We start from the raw sequence: 23,804 nt of genomic DNA on the forward strand, positions 1-23,804 counted from the left end.
CTGTAATGCTGTGAGGGAGAGCAAGTAAGCAGCTGTTTGGGTGCTTAAGCTGCTGGTCAAGGTCAACCCGCCACTGAGCCATTCACTTACAAAAAGCTGCCATTTAAGGTGAATATTCACGTTTTTAAGGGGAGATTTAAACAGGAAGGAGTTTTGATACAACTTATGGTGGTCTGCATGGGAATGCTGTAGCCTGGCTGTTCCTGTATCTAGTAGCTTAACGTGTCCCTTTCTTACAAGCACTGGTACTTGGAAGAAGGGACGTGCTGCAGGAGTTTCTTCCTCAGGAAGATGCTCTTCTGTCTACCACCATGAGCTAACTTCCTTCCAGCACGTGCCCTTCCAGGCATGCCTTTTGGTCTTTATCTGCAGCAGGTTATCATCTGCCTTCTGGTATATAAGGGAACGGCGTTCTTCAGCATTTACCTTGAGACCCGCTGGCTGCTCTGCATCAGTGTGCGGTGGGCAGGAAGGGGAAGTGAACACATTCTGAGTGTGGTTTTGATTTAACATATAGATACCAGAGGGGGGCTGGGGGTGGCTGATGTGAAAGTGAGTGATGTAGCCTGACCCAGCCACTACAGGGACGTCTCTGTCCCTGCTGCCAGGCTGACCCCAGCTCCAGACACACCTTGAGTTCCGCAGAGAGGTACGCATGCACTGGTAAAGAAGAACCCGGAGTCCAATATATTAAGCATACTTATTTACTTAATCTATACAGAATTGAGTAGATAAAATTTCAGATTCACATTAGTGAAAAATCTCTACAAAATGTTTTTGAAAAGCAAAACAAAGACTGCCTGTTCATTTATCATTTTTTTTTTCCTCATGAAAGCAGACATGGGTTGTAAAAATAAAGCAGTGTGTTTAGCACAAACTAGATTTCTGCATCACTTTTTTTTCACAGTTATTTCCATCTACAGTCCAAAGAGGTAGATTTTCTGCAACACCTGAGAATTGAACTGTAACGTAACCAGGTGTAAGTATAATGAAAGGAAGGACAAAACATCAGCTACAGCCCTAACTTCCTTGTGTACGTATACACGTAATTGGGTCTTGCATCACTGTAATGCAGCTTTTTCCCAGTTTAATCATGGTGAAACCGTCAGTCAGGCCCCAGTTTTGATGACCAGACATACGTATTTCAGGCTACATCCGTTTCCAGCCCCGTTTAAACAGTCCATGGTAGTGGAAGAAAGGCGTTAACATGAGTTTACTTAAAACCCCACTGGAGCCAACTTGGCTGCAGACTGGCAGTGCAAGAGCCTGCTGTATGGCAGAGTGCTGAGCTCATCCCTTAATATAAATTGGTATGTTTCGTTTTAAAACAACGCTCTTTAAGCAATGCATGAAAAGGTACCGACTGGCTTCAGGAAGCAAAGTACAGCTCAACTTAGCCCAACGAAAAGTCAGCGCGATGGGGGTACGTTATGGGTACGAAAGGGATGTCCCAGTTTTAAAAGCCTTTACTCGGGGCATTCTGCTTCATTTACAGATTAAGTAGGTAACAAATATATTGCTGTTCTATACATCTGTCGTGTCTCTAGAAGCCCTTTAAAGTATTCTTGCAGCAGGGTCCAAAATCCGCTCTTGCCTCCATATAGAACAAGCACTATAGAAAGGATCGTTAAAAGATACAAATGCCCAAATAATAAACTGTAAAACTAGAAAACTGCACGTCCCGCCTTGCCAAGGGTATGATGCATCAGATACAAAGGTTTTCACTTTCCCTCAGGAAAAGTCAATTCACGCTTAGTGTTCGCTGAAAACCAGTTTTTGCACCAACCATTGTTTGAACGGTTTGATTCTACAAAGCAAGTCATCGGAATCACAAGTCTGAAATACTTCTTTCCAGAATGTTTGAGCCTTACGGTCAGCATGATTAACGTTTCAAAGCTCTGAGTCTAACCTGCCCGCTCACTGCTACCTTCTTCCATTCCTCTTGGGCCACAAGCACAAAGCCTGCACGCGTCTACGACACCGCCAGCCTCCCGTTTGCTCCACCAGGTAAGAAATGTCAGTTTCACACAGCTCCTCTCAGCACTATGAGCTACAACGCATTTATCAGGCCTTACACAACCTTACTCTCTTTAAGAGACAGCTACATTATTTCAATGTACACCACTACACAAAAAGGATCAGGAGCTCAGTGCAGCCTGAACATTCAAGTAATTTAGCCACTGAACTGTTAAGGGCAACGAGGGTGGGAAGCTCATTGAGAGATGTGCTTGATTCAGAAACCCCCTCCCAAGTAAGTGCAAAGAACTTTTAAGTACCAGAAAAGGCTACACATTTTCATCGTCCTTACAACAGCAACCCAACCTAGACGGTACATACACACGAACTAAAGTTAAGGGAAGCGTGTAATTATTTCACGCATTACCTTGCAAAAGAAAGTGTTGGTCCTAGTTGCTCTCAGAAAAGCCAAAATATGGAGATATATATATATATCCACCCATACATATGTATATATGTTTGTTTTTTTAAAGGAAAAGCCTAAATGGCTGAAGCTCCACATGGGAGCTTTGCTCGTGGCATGTTACCATAACCATCTGAAGTACCATCCCTCCCATGTAACCTAACTGGGGAGGCACTCCGCCAGCTGGTACAGCATCCAGGTTGAGAGTGCAAGATCCTCCACGTACGCTTCAGATGTACTCGAATGGACACGTTCAGTTACAACAGTATATGCTTACATACAGTGCATACACAGCTATTCAAACCCCTCTGTGATGGAGGCTTGTGTCTTCTACACTTCAGGCAGTTATGTTTTTTTTCACAGCTCTTTTGATAATCCGCAGAGATGCGTCCAGACAACACTGGATTTCTCTAGGCAGCATAATCATATATGTTAGGGACACACCGCAGCTAAGGGGGAAAGAACGAGACCAATTTCTGTGCAACAGGATACCCAACTGCAAAACCCCACTCCACCGCGTTGCTGCACGTCTTCTCACGCGTTTGAGTTTACCACATTCACAGGTAGGGCAGGCAGTCCAAAATAACCTTTACAACACGACCCTGAGAAGTCTGAAAAGAAGTTGTACACCCTGTTTCACCAGCTGCAAATTAACGTTTTTCAAAGCTGTTTTGTTTTTTTTTTTCCTCCCCATACCACAAAGTATATAAAACCCCCTTAAACGTACATTTTACTGTATTCTGGACCTTTTTCATTCATTATGTATGAAAACGTACTAGAGGGGAAAGCTGACACTTTTACTGGCCATTAGACATCCTCATATAGACCAATTTAGGACAAATGGTAATCCTTTAGTATATTGAGTGGCAACTCAATGAACGAAACCAGAATGCCTTTCTTTAAAGCAGAAAGTGACACGCTGTCACTATTTCCCCCTAACGATGTTCTTCTACCTGCACAGTGACAGTGATTCGTGTTGCGGGGAGGAAATGCACATGCATCCTTTTATGGAAAAATATTTTCTTTTAAAAAATGAGGCAGATGTGCAACACAGTTGTGGAAAATTTATAGTTTAAGCTATTTAAAGCTGCTATGCAGCTTCCTGTACCACATAAGTCCAGTAGTTCTAAGAAAATACAGATATGGTAGAAAAAGTAAGAAAATTTTCACCACAAAACCAATAGTTACCACCAACAGAGAAAGTTATACACAAAATATATCTCTCAATACAGTGTTTACACTTCATTTTAGTCTACAGATTCAGTGCCAGGAACAGGACTTGTCGAGACAGTCTTTTCGGAACGATTTGCTGCGTGTGATTCAACGCTGGGCTGGATTCCTCCTTCTGTGTCAGTGGGACTTTCCAGCTCCTCGTGGGAATTGAGCGTACAGGACTGCAACACCTGCACGGCTAGATCCACATCTGCTTCTCTGAGAGAAACTTGCTCCTTAAGGACCTCCACCTTCTCATTCAGCTCGTTCCTTTCTGTCTGAAGGGCCCTGCATAGCTTCTCCAAACGCTCCAGTTTTATCTGAAAGCCCTTGTATTCTTTATCTCTTACTGTTTTCTGAGGAACAGAAAACAAACAGGTTTTATGATACAACTGATTTTTTTTTTTTTAATTGATGAAAAGAATCGCCATTATTTAATCCTGAAAATGTTGCTTCACCCGATAGGTCAAATCCTACATGGGAATACTTGACACTACACTTCACGTGGTTTTTCCAAGAGTGACAACAGATACCTCTTGAAGCTTAACAAGAGCCATCTAACTACACAATGCTAATTAGGGGCTGAGTTATCAGCTAAGGTGAAGTCCCATTCGGTTTGAGCTATCGATCAAACCAAATACTAACAACAATAGGAAGATATCGGAATGTAAGTGGGAAGTCAGGGAGGTGGTTGAATCACCATCCCTGGATGTGGTAAAAAACCATTTGGATGTGGTGCTCAGGGACATGATTTAGCAGAGGGTTGTTAAAGTCAGGGTAGTATGGTTAGGTTGTGGTTGGACTCTATCTTTAAGGTCTTCTCCAACCTGAGAGATTCTATGATTAAGAATATGATTCAGCAGCAGAACCCAGGTCGGAAAGTACCATATTCATGGCTCTTTAATTATCTCCTTAAAAGGAGGGAGAAAGATAAAGTCCTATAGCAGAACCTAGACAGCAATTAGGGATATCCAACACAGTTCAGCAAGATCATACATAACACATTTAAGACAGAATTCAGAAGTAAAGGAGAAAAACTAAGAACAGTATTCTTACGTCTGTGTGAACACTCCTCTCCTGTTGGAATGCAATTAAGTAATGGCACCTCATGACAGCAAAAACAGCAGCAGTGCAGGAAAATAAATAATTCCTTACTTACAAATTAATTCCTTCAGGTAGATCTTACGTATCTAGAATGGATCTCCACTGCAGCACTGACTGAGCTTTGTTTAGCATATTAAAATATTGTCAATTCTCTCAACATGCATGGTTTTATGATACACAGTATCTAACCACTTGTGGGCAAGGTGGGCAAAAGTGAGCAAGGAAAGATGATGCTTTGTTGGCTTTGTGTGTGTGTGTGTGTGTGTGTGTGTGTGTGTGTGTGTGTGTGTGTGTGTGATGAAAAGTTATTATCTAAATCCAAACTCATTCTCATTTTCCACCATTTGTGGAGAACAGTAGTGTACCATTACACATCAGACAACTTGGGAGACAATCCAAGAGGAGGCTACAGTTTCTTCTATCTATCTAATATTGAAACATATTAAGCTCTCTAGAACACAAACGGCAGTGTAGCCATGCTGCTGCTTAACAGATACAAATAATTACCTCTTCAGCCATTTGCAGAAGAGCCTTGTTGTTGTTTTCCCATTTTGTACGCCACACTATAGTTTCTTTTTCCAGTTTCTTGATCTTCTTAGTCATCTACAAAAGAATACAAGACTTACTTCAGTGGCTTGTTTTGCAACGCAGGTAGGCAGGTATACATTAATAATTTGACTCCTCATAATGTTACTTTGAAAGTCTGGTTTGAACAAATTTTATAGGAAAGTATTTCTGTACAGAAGCAACCCTACAAGTAGCCAGCCTGCCTTCATAGAAAACAAGACTGACTCCCTAAAAGAAAACAGATTACTAACCACCAAGAGCAACTAATGAAATTCTTAGTACAAGAAGTTAAAAACATAAGCACAGCAGACCAAACCTGCACTGCATGTCTTTCATAAAACTGATACTGGGACTCAGCTACATCAAAAAAACAACTCCACCACAGAACAACACTATTCATTTCTCTTTCATGATATGACAAATCCTTATCCCCTATTTTAAAATCCATATTAGGTCTCAAAATACCGCACATATTTTCAGAAAGTGAACACTATATTGAGATCTACAATGCATAGTACCAACAGCACGCATTTTTATATTATTCTTTCTGATACTCTAAGTAATCCCATAAATACCTTCTCCATTTCTTGCCTGAAGGTTGTAAACAGTTCATTACTTTTTGCCATGGTAGTCTGGAATTCCTCAAATTTATCCATGTATAGAGAAAGCTGTTGGTAAAAGGACAGGAATATTAGTCTGAATAGCTGCATGCAAATACAGGAATATTCATTACAGTACAAGGGAAAATTAACACAGAAATGATTTTGTTATTTATCTAAAAACTCTCTCATGCTATCCTGCAATTTTCTTCTGAGGAGTATGCAGAGCCTGTCTAAGAACACTCCATTCAAATTACACGTGAAAGTGATGTATGTTAATATAACAACAATATTCTAAAGAAAGGGATATCATGTTTAATTAAATGTTCCAAGTCACTGTATTCAGTCACTGCCAGAAAATTTGCTTCCCCACTGAGGAAAAAAAAAAACAAACCACAAAAACCCAACCTATGGACTTCAATATAGGGGAAATTCAGCATATTGTAAGCAAAATTAAGTTCAGAAAAGACCTACCGTTCCACTTTAACCAGCCAAAGCTAACAACCAAGGCTGGGACAAAATAAACATGACTGAATGCAGAATTCAAGATATATATTCATAACCTACAAAATCCAGCCAGCGAGCAAAAATTATGGGAAGTGAAGGCATTCATTCAATCATGAAAAGCCCAGTTTAATAACTGAAGAGCATTAATATTCAGTTATAGAAATACTTCTTGCCCTGCACCACAAGGTCAGTCATTAGGACCAGCAAAATATGTTAATGAGCATAATCTTTCCAAAAAGGTTTTAACATGAGGCATAAAGCAAAAAATGCACTGTTATGAGCATGTAATTTAAAGTTTGGAGAATACAGAAGTTCCAGATGCCAAGACCATTTAATAGTAGCTTCTTATCTCAAGTGTGAGAACTGAGATAACTGGTTGCATCAGGGGTTGCATGACCGTTACATTCAGGGCACACTTACAACATTTTCCTCAAAAAAATAAGAGAAAAAAATCATGTAAGAATTGTCTCGCTTTTGACCTGTGGATTATGACTCTATGCCTTTAATGTAACTGAACTTCGTAGCTCATCTAATTCTACAACAACATCTGCTGACCACAGAAAGCCACAAGTACACCCACTGGTACTATAAAAAAGAAGGCAGTGGGATTTTAAATAGAAGGTAACTTATTTGCAGATAAAGCAAAATATTACATTGAAAGAAAACTATCTGGGACAAACAGCAAACAAACATTGATGTCCAGATTCCTCCAAGCAAGGCCAATTCCAGTGGAGATATGCATGTATATTTTAACTACACGCATACATACACTTCAAATCTAACTGCTTGGAAAAAAAATAGGCAGAATATGGGGAAAAAAATGGTCAAGAAACAGCTTGCCAGGAGACTTAACAGAGAACTGGAAAGTGAAGCAATAAGAGGCCTACAGTGAAAGGTCTATCTGATGCTTCTCAGATGCTGCAGTTTTAGCTGAACCTACCACTTCCCTTTGCCTCGTAGGCTTGGCTCAAATGTAGCCAATGACTGCAAGTGATCCAGAACAGGAGCACAAAAACTGTGGCCCACCTCTCCACTCTCAGAAAGGATCTGGCTGTTGCACTTACGCAACTGAAGACAGTGCTTTCTGGGGATGCTCAGCTTTAGGTTAAAAATTCTGAATAATTGCAAGGATAAACAAAACAATTTGTGCTTCCATTGCCCCACAACAGCATGGAATGGAAACAGTAAAGAACAAATCTCAAAGCCTGCACGGGTAAAAATTCACACCCAACTCTACATGAAGAGTCACAATGGTCTCTCTGGACCTGAAAAACTACAGAAATAAGATACCCTTCAAAGAGAGCAGTTTCAATATGGGCAAAGAGCAGTAAATAACCACAAAGAATACATCATATTAAACTGCTGTTAATTTAAAAGAACACCAACTCCAGCACTTTATTGTTTAGCCTCAAGTGCTCTCCGAAGGCATTCAGCAGCAACTATTGAGTGCCACATCTCTGCAGTTTATACTTGGTAATACACTACTGAGAAGTTACCTGACAAAAATAAAGTTTAACATTTAATTAAAACACCAAGTATCTTTCACAAAAAAATCCTTCAGCAGCTACAATGTTGGTTAGGATGCTTCCCCCCCCCCCATAAGTTGTGTTACATTTCACTACAGCCATAAATGTCTCAATATTTTTGCTTTGGAAAACCCGTCAGCGAAGAGTATTCCATTTTTCAAAATACCTGCTGCTTCAGCTGTGCTTCCTGTTGCTTCATCTGTTCACATTTGTGTCTGGACTCAGTAGCTTCTTTTAGCAGCTAAAAAAAAAAGCAAGAGGAAAAAAAAGCACGTCAGGAAATATTTGTAAGAATAGCTTAAAGAACTTCAGATATGATGAAAATGAACAAAGATTAATATCATCTAAGCGCCATTCAACGACACTTCCTCACACATGCGCTTTTTTATTGCTGTTTTGTGGGGTTTTTTTGGTTCTTTAATTATTACCATGCCATATATATATATATATATATACATACACTACTTAAAGCATGTGCTGGCATACAGGAACTATTTCACTGGGACTTTTTTTTAGCACGATTCAATTTATGTTTCTATTTTGGTAGCAAGACCGACCTGCTAAAATTACACAAGAACTTCATTAATGATCCATACGTAACTTATACCTCTCTTTAAACTTCTGTAATTTATTTTCCACCTCCACTTCTCCAGGCATTAATACTGCCTTTACAGATCAGTTCAAACCAATTTTGTGTCCATTTGAGAGCATTTTGTAGATTTATCCTTATATTGATTTTCATCAACTTCGGATTCCAAAGTTCTTTTTCAATAGTGCATACAGTCTAACAGTGGATGACCATTTTAAGATTGCCTAGGCAAAAGCCTTGCTTCTTCTGAAAGTTGCAGCTCCATTAAAAGACAGCAACAAACTTATAAGGTTTGTTTTTAATTGAAAGCCAACTTATTGAGAGACTGCAAGGAAGCTCCTAATTACCAACATAGAAGTGAAATATCAGGCATAGTTTTGGGGACAGCTGCTCTGACAAATGTACATTTTATTCTGCTTTTATTATACCCTATAGCTTAAAAACTGAACTTATAGCCACACAACAGCAAGCAAGAACCTGTGATGTTTCAGATTGAAACATTATCAAATCTAGGAAAAATCTAAATGATATCCAGCCCATTTATTAAGTAGATGCAAACAGTAGCACTACATGCCTGTGTAGATGGACATTAATATTGTACCCATCGTACACAGAGAACTTACACCTCAGTCTTGACACTGAAAAGCTATTCTAACTTCCAAAATACATTCCCCGTAGTTTAGTGTTTGCTGTATTTGCTTTAAATCATGATAAGTCTGTTTTGGTGTGTTGATATTTCCTTTTTAACATACATAGAATTTACTTACAAACTCTCTTTCCCGCTGATGTTTCTCCTCTGCTTCTTTAATAAGTTGGGTAGTTTGCTGGAGTTTGGCATCCACCAGTTGCTGCTGCAGTTCTTTATGCTTGAACACTTTATCAATATGCTGAAGGAAAAAAAAACGCGTTAGTCAAAGATAAACAGCACACAGGTCAACAAAGGTACACATATGTACATGTATGGGGGAGAAACGTTCTTGACAAGTTTGATGTGAAAGATAAAGCAGCAAATGATGGTTTTAAAATGTCATTTTTTCCCCTAACTACACTTTTTTGTCTTTTATAGAAGCCTAAGTTAGAAGTATACTTAATACTCATTAGAACAGTGTCACCACTTTGCACACTTGTAGATATGCTATAGCAGTCTGCTCTTTCTTATAAAGCTTTTAAATTACTTTGAACATTACAAGCTCTAGTCCCAATAAACTCAAAAAAGCTCAAAACAAGCAAGGTTTGCAGATAGACTTGGCTGATGAAACTCCACGAAACAATGAACGATTATATAGTCTTAATTCCAAGCATACAGTTGCACAAGGCAACTTGCTACCTTTTGTCTTCCCCAAATTATCTCATTTTATATACACTTCGAAGTGGTCACGTTGTTCTAAATACTTTCAAGGAAAAGGAAGACTCCATGACCTCCAGACAACTTATTTCTGTTTGGAGACCTTCACGGGGAAAGACTGTTTTGATGCACTTTGAACACAGAGATGCAAAACCACAGAAATGGCAGACAGTGAGCCAAACAACCACGTCACTTTTCAAGGCAGTCAAGTAAAAAGAATATTCTTAAGTCATAGGTATAGTGGCTGTAAAGCAGTAGGGTTTTGGCCCTCTTGAAATAATTACTGAATCCTTATAAAGCACTAACAGAATGCCATCAGAAGCACAATGTAAGTACCTCTTCTCGCAAGGCATACTGCTCAATGAGCTTTTTCAGTTTTTCCCCCAGCTCAATATTTTCCTGACGGAGCTTGGCGTTATGTATATCGTGCTGCTCCAGTTGAGCCTGAATTTCATTCAGAGTGATCTGGAAGTGTGCAGTTGCTTCTTTTCGCCTTTCCTCCTCTTCACGTGCTTGCTGGATGTTTTCCTCCTTTTATGAGAAATTATTAGAAAGTAATGATGTTCAAGGTGGACTGTGTGCCTTTCCCATATTTTTTTAGTCAGAAATGATGGCAGTAATTCACTTCGGTACAGTTCCAAGTTATAAATTGTTAATATAAGCCACAACTGTAATATTATACTGATCTATCCATATGAAGTATCTGGAAGTTCCAAAGCCTTTAGAGAACTTTGTTCTTATTTCTACTGGCATTTCAAGATACTGCATGAATACCTCCACAAGAACAAGAATTACCTAAATGTTAAAAACAGAACTGACACTATAATGCAATTTCCTACGCTGACTACAGATAAGAATCTCATGGCTCTTCCATTTTACTCCTAGCAACTGGATTCTGACATAATTAAGCCTTTTTTTTTCCCTGACACATTGACATTTCATGCTGCTGTTATTTCAGTTGTGCTATTTTTTTCCAGCAGCCATCACTACTGCTCCCAGAAATAAACACGACAAGACCACTGAGTGCAAGTAATACGACCTATCAACCAGCCTAGAGAATAGTTCAAAGCCAGCTGAACTACCCTCACGTTCTTTACCTTAAAAATCAGGTACACTTATGTCACATGCTATTTGACATATACAGATATAAATAATATAAGCATGGGATAAAGTAGTAAGCAAAAAGCAACAGGCTTAATTTTAAGCAGTGATCAGTAAGGGAGATTTTCACCACCACGCATCAGAATTCATATCAATAAACTAACCTTTAAAGTCTTGTTATGACGCTGAAGCTCCCGACAGAGAGATTCCAGTTTGCTGCGTGCCAAAATGGCCTTGCTATGCTCGCTCTGCAAGTGGACTTTCTCCTTCACAACTTGTGCTTGCTTTTTCTGCAGTATCTTCATCTGCTTTTGAACATTCCGGCTCTCTTCCAACTAACATTAGAGAGTGCATTTATGAAATAAACACAGCCAAGATTATCTCTATGCATCTACAAAAGCAGACTGAACATGTAAACATTTCAGATGAAAGCAAAGAAATCAAATAACGAAATTATTTGACCCCCTACCACTGATCTTAAAGAAACACCCAACATCCTAAGGACTACTCTAAATACATAAGGACAGAAGAGGAAAATATACACATTCCAACTTGACAAACGTTTGCCATTGAAGAACATGGACCACAGACCTATTGACCATGGGCTATCAGATTGTATTCAACTACAAGGGCAGGACTAGCCCTGACAAAGGAGGATGCAGCAGATACAATTAAAAGCCAGCTGAGACTGGCATTTCAGCAAGCCACAGTTCTTTCCACTCTTATCAGTAAATTACACACAGCTGTTTATCCAGCATGTCTTGTTTTTACATCAAAAAGAAGAAAGCCACGAAACTGGTGTTCCTACTGAAGCAAGAAGTAGCTGATAACGTTTTGTAAAATGCTAAGTGACTTCAGAAAGGAACAGACACAGCCAGCAGCCCTGACACAAATCAAGTTAAACATTATTAAAGCTGCATAGCCCAGGCACTGTTGACTTACAAGATCTGTAGCCTCAACCACGTGAAACAAACTTTTGAAATCACTTTCTTTATACTATTTGGATGGTAGCTGACATTTGCTAAACTTTGTATCAGGGCAGACTTCAAAATCTACTCTATGAACATCCAGCAGGTTGAAGAGTTTCTTGCAACAACACCTAGTCAAGAGCAGGTTCCATTGCATTTGATTTTTGGGCTCCCCGAGAAACCACATTATTTAGGGTTTGATCAATTGTAAAGGTGGTAACAATATTAAGTGGAATACTGCTCCTTATCAGTGCCTCAGCCTCAGGACACCACAGGAAGAGAAGGCTGGCATCCAGGAACATCACCACGATGGAATACAACAACGGTTTTCTGAAAGAGCTCAAAATAAAGCTAAAGCACAGAAGAATAAAGTTAAGGATCACCACAAGAGCAGCAAATAAAATCTGTATTTCATCTAGTTTGGAGCAAAGTAACCTTAAGGAAATATTTTGATATGCAAATATAAAAAGCCCTTTTTCTTGGTTGGACAGAAAAAAAACACTTCAAGTGGCTCTACTGTCTGCATGCCTATGAAACTTCAGGCCTGTAAAAGTATGCCAGTTTGAGACATATCACCAAGGATGCAAACCTTCCTGCATCACAAACTGATCTTCTGATAGATTCCAAAATAGGAAAAAAAATTGTGGAAGATCTTTTGCCAGGAGAGTGGCATTCCTACCTTTATTGTACAGTCCTTTTCATGAGACACCACTGAAAAACCTGACAGTGAGCTTTAAAGATGATGAATCTTTAAAAAAAGAAAACAAGCATTGTAGGTGCACTGTCATAAACTGTCAGTTCAAACCTCTGCTGGCATTAAATCTGACACCTATGCCAGTGGTTCACCACCATGATCATGAAGGAAAGAACGCATCTTAAAGGAGCACAACCAAATCAAACTGAACCTAAGGGGAACAGAGCACTAAGAATGAAAACTAAAATACTGTTACACTTGCACGAGCTCCCACCCAACTTCCCATGATGCTGAGAACTGCAAGGGAGAGCAACTGGTTCCCTAGGTTGGGGATTCTAATGATAGACTATGGAACCTCTCCCAGAAGAGGCAAAAAAAAAATCATGATGTGAACAGGTCTGTCTCGATTGCCAAGCTTCTTGAAGGAAATGATTATCACTTAGTCTAGCAGTTCCCCAGTTAGTTTAACATCTTTCCTTCAACAAGAAAACTCAAAAAATAAAGATGGTGCAGCCTGTTTTCTCTCAGAAGAATTATGGAATTCATCCTAACCTAGCTCCTCATGCAGGCCACTGTCTCTGACTTGACATGAGAGCAGTTTCCTCAAACAGAAAAGGCACCACATGCACAAACAATTGCTTAAAAAAATCCAACTGTATTTTCTCTTGATATCCTTGAGTTGTACTATGGAAATGTTATTGTTTCTCATTTAGAGGAAAGTGATTTCTTAGAGAAGTTGTTCGTTGTGAAGGAAATTCACTCATATGAACAAGAACACACATGTGAGACCAAGAAAAAACTGAGCAAAAACATGTCAGACCTCCAAGGAGGATGCCAGATTTGGATAAAAAAAGAGCTAACCTACATGCATTCTTAAATAGTTATTGCTTCTGTGACTACAAAGTTTACGTACTAACTTATTAGCAAAGCTCTGCAGACATCATTATTCTCAAAAGAGAAAAAGGTTACTTCAGAAGAGTTATGTCATGTTGTGCAGCCATTATGTTTATTATGCAGCCATTTTCAGAAACATTTCCACACACACTACACCTGACAACAAGAGAAGGCAAGCCTTGTGTTTTTTCAATCTATTCAGCCATTTGCTTTTACTTTCATTTTGCAGCTACAAGCATGGTGGGAAAACACACGTGGCTGTCATTTCCACTGTTGGCTGTCCCCATCTCAAAATGGACAAGTGCAGCATTTTTCATCTCCAGACACATTCCAGAAAGACAACTTATGACCCAATTTCCCCACCCAATTTTGTCATCAATTGATTTAGAGATTAAGTTGTCCTGTCTGTCATTTAGAGTGGGAATGCACCCTATGATCAGTAACTGAAGGTGCTCTCATGAAACCATGACACACATTCTCCCTTTTCGGTCTGTTACTGAAGAAATCTATGTGTATGATCACAGAGCAAAATTACACCTTCCAACTCTATCTTCAATCACTAAAGAGTTAAGCAAAACTGATTTTTTTTCGGGTCCCTAGCGAAGTATGTTCTTTCCCTTCATGCTAAAGCGCGGACATAACCTAGGAAAATACTTACTTCCAAAAGAAAAATCTTTCCTATTAATCCTAGTGTTATGATTCAGTACCAGGTTGTCAAAAAAAGTTATAATCTAGCTTTTCTTTAGTTTTAGACAGTCTTGTAGAAGTGAAAAGACTAGACACAAGCTCTGCTGGAGCAATATTCATGAGAAGCCTGTGTGTTCATTTCTGCCTGCCAACACTGTGAAACGTTCAAAATCATTAACCATCCTGGATTAGAAGTTCTTGCATTCCACCGTCAATATTAACACATGAATAACTCTTGCTATCTTTACAAATTACTTACCAGATCAGCATACTTTTTGCACAAAGCTGCCAACTTTTCCTCTGGAGTAGAAAGCGTGTTCAAAGCTTGCATTAATAATAGTACTTCTTTTCCTATTAAAAGAAGGGAACATAACCTTACTGAGAAAAAAAAAACAAAAAAAAAAACAGAAAAGCAGCTTGTCTTTAAAAGTAAAATATAGAAGCATGAGAAATTAGTGTGATTTAAGTTGTTCTCCACTTTGATCACTGCATAATGGGAAGTCATCACAGTACGAATCATTTTTCTTGACTATATGCCATTACACAACTTGGACAGAAAAAGCGACTTCAATCTTAAAACCACAAAAATATTTTTGTTTGACTTGTAATAGGGAAGAAAAAGTTGAATTAATTTAAAAGGTTGAAGTTTAGCTACTAAGAGATATCCATAAAGGTGCTTTTAATACGCTTTTGGAATTCAAACACCAGCACTGAGACCACAAAAGACCGCAATCACAAATTTAAAAATTAATCCAACAACCAGGAAGTTAAAAAGCTGATTAGTAATGACAAAAATAAACTGCTGTAAAAACAGCAGTATCAGAGGGACTCTTACACATGCATTAAGAACTGTTTTTTCCTAAGTAAAAGTATACATTCTGTTGTCTTTAACAGAGTATTCCAAGTAGTTCTGGCTACAAAATAAAGCTGAGGCATAACATACCTAAAGTTTTCTCTTTGTGCTTTTCGCTCTCTGGATCTTGCTGGCCATCAGGAGGATCGGTACGGGCTTCCTCTCTCCCAGGAGTCTCCTCACGAGACTCCTGAGAGCAGCACGTGGACCCCAGGAGCTTTCTGTTCTTTGTGATATACTCAGTTCCTTCCAACATGTCTGTGTGCTCCAGGCCATCACAGTTGGGCTGTGTATGCTGTAACGCTGTGTTAGACAATTCATTGCACCTGCTGTTCATCAGCTGATCCTGGTTATTCATTCCCATCTCCTGGGATCCAGCTTCTTCCATTGCACCAACAACCAACTTCAGAAGCGAAAGGAAAAAGCAGAAATCAACAGTCAAGCAGTGTATTTCAAATGGAAACTTCCACTTTTATCTGGCATGGACAAAAAAAAAGTAGAAGTCCATTGTTACTCGTGTTGATCAAGATGATACTTACTGCCGTATATAAAGAAATATAAACAGAATAAGCCTAAAGAACAGTGAAGAAAACAGCCCAACAGTCCAAAACACTACTTTTTCTATTATGAAACAATTTCAGTATGTTGTCACTGCAAAAATATTTACATGGAGATATGCTCGTGAAGCTCCAAAACAAATGTGATGTCATCTGTGTTGTTAAATCACCCAAACTTAACTGAAAACATTTCTCCACAATACTTCTTAAAAGTGTGTTTCCCAAAATCAACGCTAAGTATAGGAAACCTTAAGTACATGAAAAATAGGATCTGGAAATTGAAACAAGCATGTATCGTGATTAAGTACTGCTTTATTACATACTAGGTTCAGAGAAGTGAAAGACAGCAGTCTTAAAATAATTCAAGAGCCGTACCAAAAGAAAGGTCGAGAAATTCATAGAAATACGTTTCTTCATGGGTAAGAGCTTAACCTACTTCAAGCAGATGTGATTGTCAACTTAGGATTGGAGAAAGCCTGTCTAACAAGAATGATAAGCAGGACTAGGAGCACATCCATTTTCAAAATATTGGAATTCACCCCCATTAAATCATCCCCCAAAACTTTAGAAGTTACAGCTCAAGTAGTTACAGAAGCAGGGCTTGTTTGTGTGCAGTGATGCTGTTTAAGCACAAATGAATTTCAGATGATGTTTTATTGTTAAAAATCACGTTAACATCTAAAACCAGGAGTGTACAACCCAGTGTCAATTCTGCATGGATGGACCATCTTCCTGTTCAAAAGGAAGTAGTCAGCGTCAAAGGAACACAGACAATGATAATAATGTACTTTGAGATATAGGTCAAATCCCATTTTCTTTAACAGGCTTGGAAGTAATTTGAAATCATTCAACAAAGATGTATTAATACTGTAAAAAACACATGCACGAGAGCTTAGTTGTTTGCTACAATCAAAGCAAGTCCTCTACATTAGACCTTATCTCAAGGTAAATTCATTCTTGTGAAGATGGAATTAAAGCAATACATATCAGGAAGGACAATAAGTTCTGCAAATGCAAATAATCTGTACAGATTTTAAGAAGCAACTTTTGACTTATTAAATATTTTCACTTTGCACTGCTCTCTAGAAGTGTAGAAAGCACCTGCTTTAGGGACAAACACACTGCAGCTTTATCTTCCTCCAGTCATGCCAGACAATGTGCTTGATGAAAGCTTCTAAAGGTAATGCATGGACAGAGATGCTGTAATCCGTCCCAACATTTTTCTTAGAGCTCTAAAAACACATTCTTTCCTTAGATTGTCTTAAGCCATGAGACTTCCATCTGCATGGGAAAGGCTCACTACTCCAGGTTTAGCAAATGAGAGCTTCTTCCTAAAAACAGTATGAGATATGAAACACGTATAGCTCATTCAAACTTTGTGAAACGAATTTTGTACAGATGGTTGAAAACAGAGCACAGGGCTTCTTTACGAAACACAATTCATCCAGAAGCTGAATACAGAGTGCTACAGAGCTCACGTTACATTGGCAATGCAGGAAAGTTCAGAGGTATCTCAGCATGAAACTGAGGCAGAAATGCAGTACCAACAACAGCCAAAACATCCTGTTTCCCCATTATGCAGGATGTTGGCTTCTAGCTTGGATCCTTGACCCTTGGAAGCCTGGCAAGAAGTAGGGGAAGCCTGCCCCAACCTCAAGAGCTTCTGTGCAGAGGCAGTGTTTTCAGGCTTTCTGAAACTCATGAAGACACTCAGGAATTTCTTTTAGAAAGTGGAGCACAGACGCACCGGGCGCTCCAACAGGCAGCAGGTAGGCCCGGCTGGCCGCGGGCACACAGCGAGCAGCGGCAGCGCCCAGGCAGCGGCCTTGCAATCTCTCCTCATTCCCCTCTTTCAGACCACCTCCCCGTTGTGTTGGCAGCAGCGTTTGCACAACTTGTTCTAACAAAGTTTATAGCCAGATCAGTCCCTCGGCCCAGTTCACTGCACAGCAATAGGCCGTTCTGCCAACCGCACAGAAGAGCTCGCGATGGCTGGAAATCAGCCAAGGCGCGAGGGACGCTAAAAAAAGGCCGGCCTGATCACAGCCAGAGCATGAGGAACTGAGCCAAAAATACCTCATCCTAACCACAGATGCGCAGGTACCACGGACTCCTGCAGTTCTGGAGCACTGTCAGCAAGAAGGCGTCCACAAGGAGCTGTTTTCATCCGTGAAAATTCCTCCTTTTCTGAGGAAAAGTGAAAAGCTACTGGCAGGGGCACATACGTGGCCAGGGACTGAGAAACACCCACTCTGCCAGCAAACTGCCAGAGTACCTTTCATATCATACCCCTCATTTCTGAGCTGGTGTTCGTACGCATGTTCCAAAGCATCTGGCAGCTCTGCTGAGAGAACACCACCACCTCATTAATTCAGCAGAGCTTTTTCTAGAAGTCACATTAGGTGTCAGTCCAATTCTTTACTGACAATAATAATTTCTCAACTGCGGGAGCTTCTCTATTCTTGGACAAAGAAAAAAAAACCATGAGGAATTTCAGAACATCAGATTCATTCTCCCAAATCTAGCAGAGAAGGCAGCAGTCACCCATAAGAAACCTGAGGATCAAGATTCGTGTGCGCACGCCCTATACATTTCGAATACTTCACTATAATAGCACTACGTTTCCAGTAGTGGAAGAAAACAGCTATTGAGCTTTTCAACCTTCTCTTGGTTTCTTGGTTTTCCAATGAATGTGGAACAAATTGAAACTTAATGTCAAGCAAGTCTGCTCCATCCAAAACCAAAGCACAACATGGCAGGAGACCATGTTGGTACCAATACTCAATTTTCTTGGCTTAAATATAATTAGAAACTGGTGATCACGAGCTAGAATAGGCTAGAGAAAGGGTTCTAGCAGCAATACCAACAACTTGATTGATGACACACAAGACTAACTAAAAAACAAGTTCAAATCCCATCAAATTGTCATCCATAAATCCTAGTAGAGCTGACAGCAGCGGGGCAACACAGTCAAACTCTAATGAGTTTAACCTAAATTAGAAAGTGTTTATTTTTCATTTTAAGCACTGAGGAGTCTATTACTGCCTGACAGGTGTCACAAACACTAACAGCTAGATGACCTCCTGATTATGATTAACAACGTTTTCACTTCAGCGTTGCAAGCTGTCGCTTCAGACAGTAGATATCCAACATTCTGGCTTGCCTGGGCCGCACTGAGAGAAGAGGAATGGACAGAACAACCCAAACCGTTACCTTTTTCCCCTCCAAAATTCATGCTAATCAGACGAGTGAACTTCGCAGTTTAACATTCCAGCCAGAACAGAGCACTTCCAACAGCGCATTGTGTAATAGTGCTGATTCAGTACTGACTGCATAAAAACAAAACAAAGCCATCCCACCAAAACCCAGCTACTGAAATTACTACTACGTTTTTAGCTGCTACCATGGTCACTCAGGTTTCAGCCAGCTTCCAAGCAGATTGGTACATGGATTATAATCTGACAGATCTAAGTAAGATTGAGAAGAACATTCTGCACAGTGGATGCAGGTCTTCATACTGTACTATCTCAAGAGTATTTACCAAAATTTAAAACTCCTCCACTACAAGTAAAATACCTGCTACACATGTAGCTGTGAATCCAGCTATTACAAGACACTGATATTTCAGAATAAGCACACCCATCCTTACGCCATTTAAGACAGGGCCAAGCAGCTTGAGGATGCCTGTAGGAATATTATTCATGACAGCACTCCTGCTCAAAAATCCCAAAGTTTCATTGCAGTAACCCGCTCGTTCTCTCAACTCGTGCCTTGATCAAACAGGTGCACATCAGAAAGACTCTACCTTGCTTTGCACCTAAAAGGCGAGAGCACAAAGACGGGCACCCTACTTATGAAACTGCCTATGATCACAAGGCATTAAGCCAGTGTTACTCTGTCAAATTCTACGTTGCCACTTCAGTAACATTCCCTACACAAGACAATCTAGACAGAGTCTATCCTACCATGGCCAAACATAACGCGTGCAGACCCTTTTCTGTTCTAGTACCTACTTAGTACCATGTTGCTCTATCTAAAAATACCCTGTGCATACTGTTGGGTACTTAACTACCTATACTTTGCATCTCTGTACCTCTTAATAACAGATCCTAATTAGTAGCTGTCATAACTTCCTGCTTCTCCTAAACGTTAGCAAAGCACCCTAAAAAAATAAACAACCAAAGCATTTCCTACATTCCCCATAGCAGTGGATGGTCCGGACTGTAAGAAGGCCTTTACAACCTCTGCCTTCAGAGCTGTTAATGCTTTTCAAAAACATCCCAGAAGCTTCAGGAGGAACATTACACATAACCAACCAGTTACATCTAAATCTTGTGCCAAGAAGTATGCCACTTTATCCTAAGGGTTTACAGAGCAGAACCAGTTTTAGGCTTCTAACATGCCAGCAATTTGCTTTTACTTGCTAACACACCAAAACTCAATGTGAAAATACACGTAATAGATGTCTGCTCACCATAGATACTCAAGACAACTTCATTTAACTGCATTGTGCTAAAAATCAGCTTAAAGCCACTTTTGGTTGTAATTTTATTCTTTTTTTTTTTTCTCCAAGAAAAATTAAGCTTTTCGGTATGCCACAAAATTGTAGCTTGGATTTTAGAGCAGGTGCACCTCCCTCCACTGGTCTAGCATTCAGGTGCTCATGTAGCCACAAGACTAGTTTATTAAGTCTGCTTCTCCATGTCACACTTACGTACTGTGTTCACTGACCTAAATAGCCAGGCAGTTTAATTACAACTTCCTGAGAAAAATGATGGCCTCTGAGGTGGCTTCCCCTCTGAACTGAGATCTCAGCTGTGAGGTCATAAAGTCATTTCCAACAAGTACTTCACCCTGTCCTGTCTTTACGCTGAGAGTGATGTTCTCAGCACTCCTTTATCTGCTTTCAGAACATTGGACTGAGGTCTCCTCCTCAGTGTTACTCATCACCACTGCAAGGCGAGGTGTCCCAGCACAGCAAGAGGAACATTAAGAAACAACTGCTTGAACAATAATATTTTCTCTCCATAAATGTTAGAAGTATTAAGTTACCAGTACTGTTGGCCTTACATTCAAGCTTTTAATACTGGCTCAGGCACTTACATTTTCTCATACTCCCACTCAAGGTCCTTGTTTTGGTGCCCTTTCCATTCTTCCTGCATTTTCTCTCAATGGCCTTGCCACACAGAGCTCCCGCTTTTGAAAACAGCTTTTGTATTTCATAGAATCATTAAGGTTGGAAAAAGACGTCTAAGGTCATCAGCCACCAACCCATCACACCGTGCCCACTGACCACATCCCTCAGTGTCACGTCTACACATTTCTTGAACATCTCCAGAGATGGTGACTCCACCACTTCCCTGGGCAGCCTGTGCCACTGCATCACCACTCTTTCTGAGAAGAAATTCTTCCTTATATGCAACCTGACTCTCCCCTGGCATAACCCGAGGTCATTCCCTCCTGTCCTATCGCTGTTACCTAGGAGAAGAGGCCGATCCTCACCTCACCACAACCTCTCTTCAGGCAGTTGTAGAGAGCAATAAGGTCTCCCCAGAGCCTCCTTGTCTCCAGACTGAAAAAGATCTGTTACCTCAGCTGCTCCCAATAAGAATTGTGCTCCAGACCCTCCATAGCTTTGTCGCCCTTCTCTGGACACGCTCCAGGGTCTCAGTGTTGATTTACCACAAAAGAGGATTCGTATCTTTCCCTCCAGTGCTCTGAAAGCACTCTTTTGCTAAAACAAAAACCAAAACCATGAGAAAACACTTCCTGTAACTCCAGCAAAATCCTCACCGCCGGAACCCAAGGCCTAAATGGGTAAACCATCGGCACATTCACATGCAGGGCGAGCTGCTACACATGTCACTGGGGCTTTTTCATGCAAGCACCTAAGACAGGCGTTAATTAAACAAATATTTAATACAGCGTGAATCACTTCCCACAGAGACGCTTCGCTTCCTCCTTACTCTAAACTTAATTGTTTTGCTGTCATCTGCCGAGCACTTCTGCAGAAAGCCGGTGGACAAGTTCTTAAGTGCCAAGAAAGCACGGCACAAGGAACCTACAAAGAACGACGCTGCAAAAGGAGGAATACACCTGCAAGAGACCGCCGGATGATTTTCAGTCCTCGAAAGATACTCCAAGTAGAAATCACCCGATACTCCCTGCTATGTTTCAAGGGGGTTGAGCTCTGCTCCGTTACCACCGTGCGAAATAAGCGATGCAGCGATTTCCGATAACAAGGGCAGGGCTGAGAACGCTACCTGCCTCCTCGCGGACCAAAGCCGCACACCCCTCCCCAGCAAAGGTCCCCGGGGAAGGGGCGGCGAGCGGAGTCCCCGGCCGGTACCGGCCCCGCCACGTGCTGCCAGCGGCCCCCGCGCGCGGGGAGGCAGCGCCCCGCCCCCGGCCGCGGAACCGCCGGGGGGAGCGCAGAGAAACCCCGCCCCGCGAGCCCAGCGCGGCGCCCCCCGGAGAAGCGCGGCCTCCCGAGAGCGGCACCGCCCCCACGGCCCGAGCGCCGCGGAGCGCGGAGGCCGCGTGGGGCCGGAGAGCGAGGCGCCGCGAGCCGGCGGGGGCAGAACGGAGCGCTCCCCGCCGCGCCGCTCTCACCTCCGGGCTACCGCTGGCGCCCGCCACGGCCTCCTCGCCGCCCCGGCCCTGACTGTGGCGCCGACTCCGTCCCGCCGCGCCGCCGCCACCGCTGCCTCCTCCCCGCGCTGCCTCCGCTCCGCGCGTCGCCATGATGTGACGGCAGCATCCAAACAAGCTGCCCGGCCGAGCGCACCGGAAGCTGTCCCGGACGCCCGCCCCTTTTCCGCCCGTAGCCAATCGCCGCGCCGCCCTCCGCCTCACGTGGGAGGTTCGCGCCCTCCCTGCTCCCCCCGGCCGGAGCGCGGCTCTCTCCCCCGGCTGCGCTGGGGCTCCCCGAGGCGAGCGGACTGCGCTTCCCGGCGTGCTCCGCGCCCAGGGCTTAGCATGGCATACCCGGAGCGGCGGTCGAGTCCGCCGTGGGGAGTGCCGGGAGACGTAGTCCTAGCGGCGCGCCGAAGCACCTCACGGGATGGCGGGAGGCCGCCGAGGCTCGCCGGGACGTTGCGGGGCGAAGAGCTTTATCACGGGCTGGCGGCGGCGGGAGCGCAGCTCCCTCCCTGCTCCGCCTCCCGGTGCCGATTAACGCTCCGAGGCGCCTTCGTCACCGCTTTGAAGGGACAGCCGAGCGGCGCCGCCGGGCTGACCCGGTTGTCTGTCAGGTGCCGCGTTGCGCAAGGCGGGCAGCCGGCACCGGCGCTGCGGACGCGGCCCGTAACTGCGGCCGAACTGTGTGGTTGTTTGCACATTATACAACAGTGCACAACATAATACCACAGTACTGCTTCCCCAGCTATGGACACATGGACACAGTCTGACTGACGCCTCTCCAGTGTGTTCCCTTCGTAGGATATCCCGGGTTGGAAAGGACCCGCCAAGGATCGCGGAGTCCAACCCGCGGCTCCTCACAGCACCACCCGAAATTGGTTTAAATACCTCAATAAGAGCGCCTTGATCATAACTAGGACAAAACGTTTAAAGAACTTACCAATAACAACGGGGAAACTGTGAAAGAAAGGCATTAATTCTTTTTCTTACAGCGTTCTCACAGCATTTAAGGCGGGGAGGAAAGTGTTGGAACGCAGAAGTAAATTTGGTTGTGTCCTTGTCATCATGGTTACTGTTCTGACCGCTTCCACTGACCCCTGCAAGGAGCTATGGGCTAACCAGGCTCTTCTTGGGAATACTTTCATCCTGGCACCAAATAGAAACTGAACTTCTTCCACTGTTACTTCTCACACTGTGACCAGTCAAAAAAGGGACTTGGAGGAGGAAGACAGAAGGAAAAAAGCAACCAAACGAGTCACCACTCCTTTACTTCACAAGATCCTAAAATTAAATGATGACAAAGAAATTAACCCAGGGCCTTACCTGGACGGTGCTGTAAACATGTGCTGGCTTAATGCTCAGCTGTAATTAAAGAAACAAGCAAGATGCCAGGATGCATAAAGAATGGGATGAGGAGGAGTACAGAAATATAGAAGCTGTGTGTGTCATCTGAGTGGCGTATTCTCCTGCGTGCTTCTCGCTGATGTCACACCACACCTCCATTCCTGAGCAAGGCTCCAAAGCTCAGGGAAGAGAGTGAAAA

At 42.1% G+C, this 23,804-nt stretch overlaps 1 protein-coding gene across 7 annotated transcripts; it reads right to left on the minus strand.

The window, feature by feature from the left end:
- Positions 1-688: 688 nt before the first annotated feature.
- Positions 689-22,711, minus strand: TXLNG (taxilin gamma). 7 transcript variants are annotated; one of them, XM_015273428.4, is made up of 10 exons: positions 22,610-22,711; positions 15,156-15,468; positions 14,472-14,563; positions 11,134-11,304; positions 10,205-10,399; positions 9,291-9,410; positions 8,101-8,175; positions 5,878-5,970; positions 5,243-5,338; positions 689-3,987 (listed from the first exon to the last, which is right to left on the minus strand). In XM_015273428.4, the coding sequence occupies exons 2-10, from the start codon at positions 15,451-15,453 to the stop codon at positions 3,667-3,669; spliced, it is 1,461 nt and encodes a 486-aa protein (XP_015128914.1). In that variant the 5' UTR covers positions 15,454-15,468; positions 22,610-22,711; the 3' UTR covers positions 689-3,666. The 7 variants fall into 7 exon arrangements, with proteins under 7 accessions (XP_015128914.1, XP_015128909.1, XP_046758823.1 ...); XM_015273423.4 differs by lacking the exon at positions 22,610-22,711 and adding an exon at positions 22,235-22,422; XM_046902867.1 differs by lacking the exon at positions 22,610-22,711 and adding an exon at positions 22,235-22,422 and having other exon boundaries at positions 15,156-15,541.
- Positions 22,712-23,804: the final 1,093 nt, after the last annotated feature.

The sequence above is a fragment of the Gallus gallus genome, chromosome 1, assembly GCF_016699485.2.
Source record: "Gallus gallus isolate bGalGal1 chromosome 1, bGalGal1.mat.broiler.GRCg7b, whole genome shotgun sequence".
Lineage (NCBI taxonomy): Eukaryota > Metazoa > Chordata > Aves > Galliformes > Phasianidae > Gallus > Gallus gallus.

Bases quoted from the DNA above. Each gene is read 5' to 3' on its own strand.
- TXLNG (XM_015273423.4), bottom strand. From the start codon at position 22,366: ATGGCGACGCGCGGAGCGGAGGCAGCGCGGGGAGGAGGCAGCGGTGGC. The intron at 14,564-15,155 runs GTATGTTATGCC...TTCTTTTAATAG, and splicing joins GCACAAAGAGAAAACTTTAG to GAAAAGAAGTACTATTATTA. The intron at 5,971-8,100 runs GTATTTTGAAAA...TTTTACCAACAG, and splicing joins AAGCACAGCTGAAGCAGCAG to CTTTCTCTATACATGGATAA.